Source organism: Hydra viridissima, unplaced genomic scaffold (genome assembly GCF_058129835.1).
Source record: "Hydra viridissima isolate aposymbiotic clone 2 unplaced genomic scaffold, HvirCarnegie_v1 scaffold_15, whole genome shotgun sequence".
Lineage (NCBI taxonomy): Eukaryota > Metazoa > Cnidaria > Hydrozoa > Anthoathecata > Hydridae > Hydra > Hydra viridissima.
Genome location: NW_028324314.1, coordinates 9,669,199 through 9,682,008, shown reverse-complemented (window position 1 = coordinate 9,682,008; position 12,810 = coordinate 9,669,199). Strand labels below are relative to the sequence as shown.

Below are 12,810 nucleotides of genomic sequence, written 5' to 3'. Positions count from 1 at the left end.
CTTAGTTTTAAGTGTCTACTACGGATAGAGTTATTTTAACTATGTTCCAAGAAAAATAAATGTATTAACTTCAAATGCAACTGACGCAAATCTTTACACGCAAAATTCTTTACTGAATACTATTCCTAGTGTTGTAAATCCACCTTTTTTCGCAAAAAAAAGGTTTTAATACCGAAATTTGGTCTGTAAAAAGCATAAATGTTTAAATAATGTCTTGAAAACTAGAACGGCGAAAATCTTCAGTATATATCGCTTGGCTAAATGGCCTTACCTCATTATTCTCAACTAAATTGTTAAAATGAACTGTTCTGTAAAAGACCACACAATCTTCATGGCTTTCGTGCACTGAATTTACGTGTTTACGTATACTTATTCAAATGCAAACAAAGCTGTTAAAACAATATTTTTGCCTTAAAAAAAAGCTGTAAAAAATGATTAAGATGATTTGCAATAATCCTTTTTTATTAAAAAACTAAGTTAGAAATCAGTAATAAAAAGAATGCCAGAATATTTAATTTGGGCCAAATAATTATTCTTTCGGTTCCCTACGCAGCTTTTAAATCGATGTTGGGGTGAAAATAATATCTTTTCTAGAGGATCTAAAATCGTCCCTTACGTCATAGGTTTTTAGTATGCAAATATTGATGATTGCAAACAAATTCTAAGCTGCAGTTTGTACGTTCTTTATGAAATTTTGGGGGGAATTCCAAAGAAAGAAAATGCAAAATAAATCATATAGATTCTCAAATGCTGGGAGGAACAAATTATTGATGATTTTGCCTTTGAAATCCTCTGTTAAAATAGACTAATTGTCAAAAGTGAGGCGAGATATTATAAGGGATATATAAAATTCAGACGCGTATTTGTTAGATATTTGTAAAGTATAATTTTAACTAATTGCATTATTTTCAGGTACTAAACTCTCAAAAAAATCCCAGATTTGTGAATCTAGTATGATTGATGATGCGGTTAAAATCAATTTATTTCAAAGTATAGGTGGGACCTTAATTGTATTTTTTATCTTTACACGTAAAAGCAATAAAAATACATCATAATCTAAAGAGACAGATAATCAAATATATAATACTTTAAGCAGAGTCATGATTCGACTGATATGTATAAATTATCTTCTAGATCGCAGATTTTTCGTAAATTTTTCGATGCACCCGTAAAATGTTTAGGATTTATTGCTTAAAAAATGGCTTTCAAATTTTTCTCTTGTTTTAATGAAATTATAATCTAATTTTTTATTTTTATAATTTTTACTATTATACTTAATGTTATTGAAAATACAAAATGCAAAAGTTTTTTTAAACCGGTGTTAAACAGGTATTAACTAACAGTATCATTCTTCAATTTTTACTCATTAAAGCAGATAATTAAATAAATATGTAAATATATATGTATACATACTTTTGTTAAGTATCTATTCTGTTAAATGTGTACTGTTCATTTCGATTTAACAATCGTGCTTTACTCAGCTTTTTTTACCGAAAAAAAATTAAACCCCCGTCTATTAATTTGGCGAAATAAACTGCACTTCGTATTTTTTTGCTTGATTGAAACTGACACCTCATACAGTGTCATACCTATTAGAAGTATAAAAATTTCTGAGCTATACATAGGTTTTTTTACTGTAACTGTAGCCAACGGAAAAGCATAAAAAATGAAAGCATTATCGAATAAGTTCAACAAGGCAAAATATGAAAACCTTGAGGATGATACACTGAGTGAATCTAAAAAAATGGAGATCGATGATATAATGAAACATATCGGGGAGTTTGGAAGAAGTCAAGTTCTTTTTTTGTTTCTATTATGTTTAATTATGATTCCAGCAGCTTATCAGACGTACCTAATAACATTCATTGGAATAAACCCTTCATGGACTTGCAACTACGGAAGCGTCGAGTGCAACAGAACGGGGGTGTTTTTTGTAAAGCACGAGTTTTATAACAAAAGATGCTCAATGAAAAGAGAATCTTGGAGATTTGTGAAAGAAAAAGAGTATTCTATTGTTACCGAGGTAATAGTTTTTAAAAAAAATTACAATTATGTTAAACCAACCTGCCCCTTCCCTCGCCCTTTCCTTCTTAATGTTAAATAAATTAACTTAAATTTAAAAAAATTACAATGCTAAAATAATCTATTTATTTCAAACAATACCTCTAAATTTCTCTGTCATCATCTAGTGGGATTTAGTGTGTGACAAGTTAGCTGCAACTTATACAGTTTTTAGCGTAATTCAAGTTGGTGACATCATCGGTTCAATTGTTTTTGGCGCAGCTTCTGACAAGTAAGCCGAAGTTTATTTTTAAAAATTACAAACTGTTTTGAAATCTTAGTTGCTAAAATCAAAGGTGGTTCCTTTTTGAAGATTTTTAGTCTAAACTTTTGACTTTATCCTGCCCTCTTAAGCCCAGTTCAAGAAAATTAATGTTCAAGAAAATTAAGTCAAAAATTTACATGAAAATATTATCATTTTTAAATTTAAGAAAATTATTCCTCTTACATACTAATATTTATTGTTTTACTGTATGCATGATGTCGGTTTAATAAATTGATCATTCTTCATTTCTTTACTCTTTTCTTCAATTTGCTGTTTAAATAATATTTATGTAAATATTTTGATTTAATCAGATATACAATTATATAATTTTATCATTAAATGTACATATTATCTCTAACCATAGGTATAAATTTAGTCAAAATTATACATATAAATATATATAATTTTGACTAAAGTTTTATCTATGGTTAAAGATTTTATGTGCATTTAATGATAATACGCTGTAGTTATGGGTTAATTTCATTTGTAACCTACAGATAACATTCTAAGATTCGTTCAATCAAAATTTGTTTTAAAAAATGATTTTTCGCTTGTGCAACAACTAACAATAATTTATTAAACATCTTGGAAAGAATCTTTTTCCTTAAAATAAACTAAAATTTAAAAGCACGAAATTGATTTTTTAGGCACGAAAAAGAGTATTTAATAAGTGAAATTGAGTTTATCAAAAAAATAATTTTTAATGTGTAACACAAGCTCAATCGTAAGTAAATTCTATCCTGAATGAATCACAAGAGCGACTCTTCATAGGTCATTCTGAAAAAACCCTTAAACATTTTTAAAGGTGAAGCATTTATTAGTTTACACTTATTTGTAAAACTAATTAACTTTCATTACGGAAGATATAAGCTTTACAAATGTTTTCTAAGCTGAATTAGACTTATATTCAGACTTATAGTAGTAAAATAGTTTTCGTTCTTCACAGTTCGAGCTGGCTAGTTCACATTTTAAAAGTCTTTCTTAAGTCGGTCTCTCGCTCTAATGAAAGGTCACTCTTACTTGAATAGTGGTTTCTACGTGGTGGAATAATCGCGTTCGTTTTTGAACTTCCTTTTAAATTTTTAAATTTTTTACTTTTTATAAAATTATGCACTTTTATGGTACTTTTTAAATTATACTTAACGATTATAATAATATTAATAACAAAATTAACAAAATTAACAAAACATTGAGAATAATAAGATAATAATAATAAAACAGCTGCATGTAATAGTTAAAGTAAGAAAAATAATAACGATAACAATATATTTTAACGCTGAGTTTTATATAACGTTATGTTATTATCAATACGTAATAACAACACAATATTATATAATGATAATAGTAACAATAAAAATAATAACAATAATAATAATACTAATAATAATAATAATAATAATAATAATAATAATAATAATAATAATAATAATAATAATAATAATAATAATAATAATAATAATAATAATAATAATAATAATAATAATAATAATAATAATGATAATAGTAATAATAATAACGATAGTTTATATTTAAATGTATTTGTCAGAGGCACTTAAAAAATTACGTTCATATATTTAAAATAGAAACACTAATTTTAGCTCGTTGAAAATTTGCTGTGGTGATTGCTATTTTAACTAAGTAATTTTAAAATGAATGGGAAGAGTTCAATTGTACAAATAGTCAAACAGTTTCATAGGAAACCAAACTGTTTGGGAAAACAGGTAATGTTTACTTGGATAAGCATTTATTTATCTTTTCGAAAAGACTTTTGAAGGCGTAAATCCTAAAATGAGTTTTTATATAGCTTTTCTAGTTACAGCCAAAAAAAAAAAAGCAATTAGATTTCTCCAATAAAAAGTGGTACTTTTGAAAAAGGATCGCTTCATGAATATTGCTTTGGATTATAAATTTAAAAATAATTTATTTTTGAAATTTGTTCAGCAAAATAAGATAAAAGGGTTTTTCAATATTTATTTAATGCAGCCACCATCAGCCATGATCACAGCTTTAATCCTGGTACGGATTTTTGAGCCCTCAGCCTTGATAGTTTTCTGACATTTCATCCTGATATATCGTGATGGCTGCCTTGAGGGCGTCAATTTTAAGATCACAGGCTTTGGCCTCAACGTTCCTTCACACTGAGAAAATGAGGAGGTTTAAATCAGGCGAAGAAGATGGCCAGATGTACTTTGGTCATAAACTCATAGTCTCAGACAACCAGATTTATACCATACTGTGTCAAAAGGTGCACCTTGGAAAAAGAAAACTTGTGAGCCTTCAAAACATGGTCTAGACACTTTTTAGCGCCCATCTACAAGTCTATCTTGAGAAAGCCAGTTGGCGTCTTTCCTTCTAAATAGACAATTCTAAAAATCATAAAATGTGCTAGGATGGTATTTTATTGCCGTTCAACATGTATTTGTTGTTCCATAAAAATTAAAAATCAAAAGGTTGTAATTCCTTGAAGGTTTATATGGAATTTTTTGCTGTGTCTCTCAAATAACTTTTCGTACTCATTTCGCTTACAGTTCGTGTATGAATGTATGTTTCATGCAATGGTTCGTGTAATGTAAGTTAAAATTTAATCAATTTTTTTTAGATTAAGGAAATAAGTTTTTTTAGTTTTCTTTTAACTAACAAAATTTTAATGCACAACTTAAGTACTAGCCATGAAATGTTTCCACGTTGTTTCATATCTAATTTTTGTGTAATAAAGCTACTACTTTGTAGGTAAATAAACCATACAGTATCTACTGCAACCTCCTTTCTCTTTAGGAAGATATTTAAAATACATTCCATCCCTTTTCGTTTTAAAAACAATTTTCGGACGTTTGTGCAAAAAGTTTGGTTGAAAAAGTAAATGAAAATGTCGAGTCTTTAAATTCATTAGTGTGCACAGTGGGCCAGAATTCACTTTTACTGGAAAAAGTTAATAGCTCATCACATATAGAAGATTCAGAGACCATTTTTGCTCTTTACAATAATTTGAGGTTTGAAGTTCCAATGGTGACATTAACTTTGATTACTGATTGCTATGGATGCCTATTTTGCTTTACAACTAGATATTTTTCTTAATTACATAGAAGGGAAAATAGATTTTTCATCAAGTTTCAATCTGTTTTTTAGCTCGCCTATTCTAAATAACAATGAAATATTTATGTAGTCAATGTTTTAACAATAATAAAAAACAAAAAGTGCAAGAAAGCATTGATAATTTGAAATTATATCAGCAATATATAAAGCAATAATATAATTTGAGCTCTAATAAAACTTGTTTATAAATACTTTGGCAAGTAGCACTATTAAAGCCAACCTTATACGTGAGATTTATTATTTTTATTGTTAAGTCTTTCATAATCAAGTTCCTCAGAACAAGTTCTTAAACTTCGCAGATTCCTTCCAAAGTAAGAAACATTAAATCTTTCAAAGGAAATAAATATAAATATTCCTCCACTGTTATGTTTGCAGGATAATATTTTAACTTTGGATTCCTGACACCATTGTAAGTGGGTTAAATACTATGTTCTTTCTCCAAGGCCCAACTTCTAACCATTTGATAGGAAGATTTTGTCGGGCTGTTATAAGTTAAGGCCAGAGCTTCATCACCTGAACATTTAGTAGCTTTATCTGTATAATATTGGAAAATTTGAAACCTTTTTGGCAGCAATAATATTAGATTAATCTCTTAATGTCTTACTAGTAGCAAAAAGTATTTTATTGGATGAATGAGATTCAAGCCACCCAGACACACGCCACTTTTTAGTTTTATTAGAAGCATCATCAAATTAAACAGGTTTTCGACCTCATCTACTTGTAGTTGTTTCATCATCTATTTTCCTGACAATAAAGAATTACTTAAACCGATTCATAAACTTCTTTTCTTTTCTAAAAATTTTGATAGATTTCCATTTTCTTCGATACAGGTAAATAATTTGCTGAACAGCATGCTTAACATCGGCATCTTCAAATTCAGGAACTGTTGGCTGAATAAAATTTAACATATCTTTAGTAATATTTTGTTTTGAAATACCAAGGTTGTTTTCTTTGAGAAAATTATGAATGTTTAGGTTTAACAAAATCAAATTAAAAAAAAAAAAAAAATTATCTTCGTAAATATTTTTTGTTCTAGATTTTGTTTTATCAAACCGAAATAATTTTGTTTTATTGCAATGTTCAAATGCTCCGTGTTAACGTAACTAAGGAATTTGATATAAATTAACTAACAATAAGTATCACTTCATATATATATATATATATATATATATATATATATATATATATATATATATATATATATATATATATATATATATATATATATATATTATATATATATATATATATATATATATATATATATATATATATATATATATATATATATATATATAGCTAAAATTAAGTAATTTGTAGAAATTAGACAACTAACATTTTTCCCCTTTGTTCACCTACTAGCCCACTGTAGTGTGAGGTAATTAAAGAAGCACCTGCCTAAATCACTATCAAGTTCACTCAAACATTTTCAAAGTTTAAAAAAATTCCTTATGATAAGTGACTTAAACTCATAGGTTCAGATTTTTTTTTCCAAAGTAAAAAGTAAGCTTAAAAAATATTTTAGAATATATGAAAAATTTTTAAAATACAAAACTGATTGGTTAGGAAAAAATCTTATAGATCTCAATGTCATCCTGTGTTAGACCAGGAAAACCACTTAAAGAATGAGGAGATTTTTGTGAAAGAACTAAAAGAGTAAAGATTACAGATTTAACTAATGAGCACCATGTAGCTTTTTCCTTTGAAAATCTCTAAAAAAAGCAAAAGAGAAAGGCTGCTTATATTTTGAAAACAGCTTCTAAATGTGTTAATATAGTTCAGACAACAAGATTTCTTGATTCCTTGACTCCAGAACTATGAAACAAAAGAAGGATTTTGCTGTTAAAAATAAACTGAACTAGGTGATATACCGTGATAATTCCAAATGTTGAGAAACTCAGACTTTTCTCATATCGTAAAAATATTTTTAATAAATTTGGAAAAGAAAAGTAGGAATGGTATCCTGAAGGAATTTAATTTACTAAAACCTCAGTAAAATGCACTTTAAAAAGTATGCTAAATCATACAGCAAATAAAATTAGCTCTTTAAAAAGTATGCTAAATCATACAGCAAATAAAATTATAAATATAATTGATTTAAGTGAAAGTTTTAAAGTAGAGATGAATAATATGTTGTAAAAATTAGGTTTAATGAGTTTCAATTCAATGTATACCATAAGCAAACCTTTGAAGGTCATAGATTTACAGAAGAGATTGAAAAGTTAAAAGCAATTACTTTGACAAAATGCTCTAGTTTTATTCCAATTTAAAGACCTCTACATTTGCAATATAATAAAGAGATCTCAGAGTTGTGAAAAGAAGAAACTGTTTTTCAAATTTAGTTTTGTCAGTTAAAACCCTTCCAAGAAAATTTGAAGCTTACTGTTATAGTAACTCCCATCAAGGAAAAGTTTTTTGTTCAAAAACATTTAATATTGTAATTTTTTAACCTCTGTATTAAAGAGTAAAAAATTTTGTGCCAAATAATGTGTACACATGCATTCATGTAACAATATAATGATAATACATTTTTGGGTTAAGAAAGCTAAGTATTTTATTTAAAATACTATTTACAAGTATTAAAATCCCTTAATGTGTGTTCAAATGTGTACATGTGCATTATACTTGCATTAAGTGTATATGAAAATAATTTTTCATCTCAAATTTGAATTCCTTGACCCTAAAAAACCCTGTTTAGATACATAATGTTTAATATAAATGGATCTAATAGTTTGGTAATTTCTGCAACTTTTAACTTTATCTGGGTCACTATGCATCAGGAGGTATTTTAACTTTATCTGGGTCACTATGCATCAGGAGGTATTTTAACTTTATCTGGGTCACTATGCATCAGGAGGTATTTTAAATGTGATCAAAACTCAAATGATCTGAAATTTAGAAATTTTTCTCTTTTTTGTGACGTGATCAAATTATCAAATGGAAGGAGAAATCATTTAAATTATTTACACCAATTTAATGTTGGTTAAAGGGACCTTCAGAATTCTATTTTTATCAATTCTTATACATAGTTGGTAAAAGCTGTTAAAATTTTTCGCATGAATACTTCTTTTTAATTTAGATATGGACGTAAACGCATTTTATTTCTGACTTGGTTTGCCTATCTCACTGTTTCTTTAGTCACAGCATTTGTTAATAGCATATGGCTTTTTGTTATTGTTCAATTTGTAAACGGAATTTTTAAAGGTGGTGTATTTGTAATATTGTTTGTGTTAATTAATGAATTACTTGGCCCAAAGTACAGAAATTACTCACATTTTCTTTGGAGTGCATTTACATTTGGGCTATGCTTGTTACCAGTACAAGCATGGTTATTACAAAAATGGCGTATATTTTCAATTCTGGTTTCTGCTCCTTATTTCATATTGATAGCATCTTATAAGTAAGTCAATTACCTTAGTAAATTAAAGTTTTTTTCATTTTTTATAAATTATCTCCTTTTTAAAATTAACTTTAGATTTTGGAATATAACTGTGGTTTTCAAAAAATAATCCAAGCAATTAAATAATAATTTACTTTAATTCATCTGCATGTTTTTCAATAGCAAACACTATCATAAAATAATTTAGATTTGTTCCAGAGTCTGTTATTTGGCTTCACTCAAAGAAGCGTAGAAAGTCTGCGGAGCAAATTCTTCGTGATATTGCAAAGTTTAATAAAAAAGCATGGTGCAATGCAAATCTTTCTATAAATTCTATTGAGTCAGATGATAGCAAGGCATCATTCAAATACATTTTTACACCATGGAGTGTGTGTGTCTCCACAACTTTGCAAGTTTTTATTTGGTATAAAATCTTATGTTTCATAGTTCTTTTAAATTCAGTTCGTTTTTTTAGTTAACAATTTTTTTTTTTGGTTAATTTTTTTTTCATTTTGTAATTCCTTCAAGATTTGAGCAAGTCCTGAACTAAAATTGTTTTATTGGTTTTAAGTTTACCAAAACAAATTGATTCTTCTGGTTCCAAACATCATTCAGGATTCTAATTAACTTTTTGAAAATGCTTTGTATCTTTATTTTCCCTGCTGCTTGCAATTAGTTTTGCTCTGTTGGTGATAACTTCCCACTATTATACTACAATTAAAGCCTTTTGTCATCTTACAGAGATCAGCTAATCTAACTTTAAGTGAAAAAATTGATTAAAATTTTGACCAAAATCTTTAGGTTCTGCATTGGACTTGCATATAGTGGCATAACCCTTTCGTCAGAAAATCTTAGTGGAAACTTATACAGAGATTTTACTATAGTGAGCGGTATTGATATTCCAGCTGGTTTGTTAGTGATCTGGCTCTCTGGCAAGTAAGTTGATCATTAAGATACATTTTTACAAACAATGTCCGTAAAAATATAATCTAAAAAGTAAACCAAATCCCTGAAAAAAACACTTGAAAAAATAATAAAACTGTATAAATAAAAGAAACTAATATAACTAGATGAGCTATTTTTGTATTAATTTTAGATTTGGTTGTAAACACACAACGTTAGTGGCAAATGTGTTTGGTGGATTGACTATTATGCTTTTAGCATTTATTCCAGAAAAAACAAGTAATCTTCATCTCAATTATATTTTTAAGACTCTAAATCAGCATGTTGAAATTTACATTAGTGTTTTTGGAAATTACAGCAACATGTTAAAATTTCAGTTAGTGTTTTGGAAACAACTTTGACATAGTGAAAAGATAGTTGCTGGGAGCGAAACCTGGGAATTAGGTGGATGTTCAAGAAATCAAACTGTAATTGTTTGAACTTTGCTATTATCGTTATAAACTAGGCTTTCTTTTGTAAAGAACTGCTTTTAGCTTATCAGAAATGGTTGTAAAATATCCTGAGTTAATTTTTCAGCCTTTCTTAAAATATTCAATTTAAAACATTCATTTTTAATTCCAAAAAACAAATGCCAGAAACTTCTTTTTCTCTCTTTGCTTTGGCGAAACATCCAGTCAGCTGTTTTAATTTAGTATTGTGGTGATAGATCCAAGCCTGTTCAATACTTGTAAGACAGTGTTCTATTATCTATATATATTTTAATTTCCTTTGATAACTTCACCATCTTGCTTTAAGTGTTAGTTGCTGACATTAGGGTAACTGCCATAAGTATGCAGAGGAACATGTCCCTATCTCCCCATCCCCACTTCTTTTTACCATTAAAAGTTTAACCCATCACATGTAGTAATGTGTTTTTTCAAGCAGAAAAAGACCTTTAAAAAATGTGTCCCTCCCTTCCCCTCCTCCTCCTCTCCCTCCCATACCTACCCCCCCCCCCCCTCCACACACACACACAGACACACACTTTTAAAATGGGGATTACGTCCTTGGTAGCTGATAAACCTTTCCAATTAAAGGACTTGATTTGGAAATTTTATGAGCAACCAACATTCAAACAGAAAGATGATAAACTGAAGTGGTTTAAAAGATCTGTTTCTTCTGCTGCGTTAGAGGTTGTTTTTTTTTCATCTAATGTGTATTAGGTATTAAACATAGTTATAATTAAAAAATTTACATCAGGCCTAAAATTATTTATAACATCTAATATCAAATTTATTTTTTGTTTTTAAAGATTTTTTTTTTTTTTTTCAAATTAACTCAGTTTTAAAAACTTAAATGAATTTCTCTTCTAGATCTTTCATTTCTTCGCATTTCAATGGGGGTAATAGGAAAATTCTTGGTTTCTTTATCCAGTATTGTTGTATATGCATGGTCATCTGAGATCTTCCCAATAGCGATCAGGTAAAAATTTTATTTTACAAAAAATTAAAAAAAGAGCACCTAAGTTGTTTCAATTTGTTTAGAAAATCCACAAGTAAAACAAGTATCAAAAAATGGCATGATAAGCAAAATAACATATTTTTAATTTACTGCAGATCGCAAGGGATTGGCGTTTGCTCTGCAGCTTATATCTTAGGCTCTGCATTAGCACCATGGATTGGTCAATTTTTGGGTTATATTAATCAAATCCTACCTTACTTTATTATGGGAATTTCGCTATCAATATCAGGTGTTGTTTGTTATTTTCTACCTGAGGCAAACAGAAAGTCTATCGTTGGGCCCTTGAAAAATCAAGAATCGATACTCTGTGAGTTTACTTCGTTGCTATAACTACTAAATTTATGTTTTGTTTTAATTTAAATTTTATTCCCAAAATGATGTGCACTTAATAAAAATTATAAATGTAATCATTTGTATAACTTTTTTAAAACTCTGTTTTTATATTTTAGCCTATTTTTTAACTTTATTTATTTTCAACATGATTTTCTAGATATTTATAGATAATAATTTTTGCAAAAAAAATATCTTGTTTTGTAGATCAAACTGAAGTATATTTGTTGTTGTTTTTTTAGATTGGGTTTCTAACAGTTCACTTATATTTCTTTAGAACACAAGTGGTGGTGTGAAACAAGTAATTTCAGCTTCTAAAAACACCGTAATATTTTCGTAATTTCAGCTTTTAAAAACACCGTAATATTTTTGAAAGAAATTTTACTGTTATTTTGAAAGTTTACGGAAAATGTATATATTTGATTATAGTTACTCTTGTAATATGTATGTATGTATGTATGTATGTATGTATGTATGTATGTATGTATGTATGTATGTATGTATGTATGTATGTATGTATGTATGTATGTATGTATGTATGTATGTATGTATGTATGTATGTATGTATGTATGTATGTATGTATGTATGTATGTATGTATGTATGTATGTATGTATGTATGTATGTATGTATGTATGTATGTATGTATGTATGTATGTATGTATGTATGTATGTATGTATGTATGTATGTATGTATGTATGTATGTATGTATGTATGTATGTATGTATGTATGTATGTATGTATGTATGTATGTATGTATGTATGTATGTATGTATGTATGTATTTCTTTTTTCTAAAGGGCTAATTTTTAATCGCGATAAAATAATTCGACTGTTAAGCCGATCAAACTTGCGATTTTGGAGGAGAAAAAAGTTCTTAAAAATAAAAAACTTAAAGCTGAATTAAAACAAGGATTTTTTTTTCATTAAGTTTGTTTGACAAAAATATCATTTTACATGGCGTTTTGACGCTAAAAAAATCAATATAAGAATAAAATTTTAACGAACATTTTTTTAGTTCCTGTTAAGAGCTTAAAATCAAAAAGCTTAAAATGTGAAGTATTTAACGTAAAACCTCTTTAATGATACACGGTAAAAGGTTTGTTTTTTGCGGTATTTATATTCTTAGAAACTTTAAGTACATAATTTTTGAGTCTTTTCAAATAAAACTTGCATCAAAATTTCGGTGTAAAGAAAGTATTATACACATTACTATCCCGTTTTAATCTTAACGGTCTTACTAAAAAACGAAGTTCACTGAATCTGATTTTTTGCGGTAA

General features: G+C 27.8%; 1 protein-coding gene across 1 annotated transcript; it reads left to right on the top strand.

Annotated features, from left to right (window-relative positions):
• The first annotated feature begins 1,563 nt into the window (after positions 1-1,563).
• Positions 1,564-11,976, top strand: LOC149878555 (solute carrier family 22 member 15-like). The gene is made up of 9 exons (XM_090073223.1): positions 1,564-2,023; positions 2,190-2,293; positions 8,499-8,819; positions 9,007-9,222; positions 9,600-9,734; positions 9,895-9,980; positions 11,054-11,162; positions 11,297-11,508; positions 11,809-11,976. Coding segments are annotated over exons 1-9 (1,542 nt in total). The 5' UTR covers positions 1,564-1,666; the 3' UTR covers positions 11,811-11,976.
• The last annotated feature ends 834 nt before the right edge of the window (positions 11,977-12,810 follow it).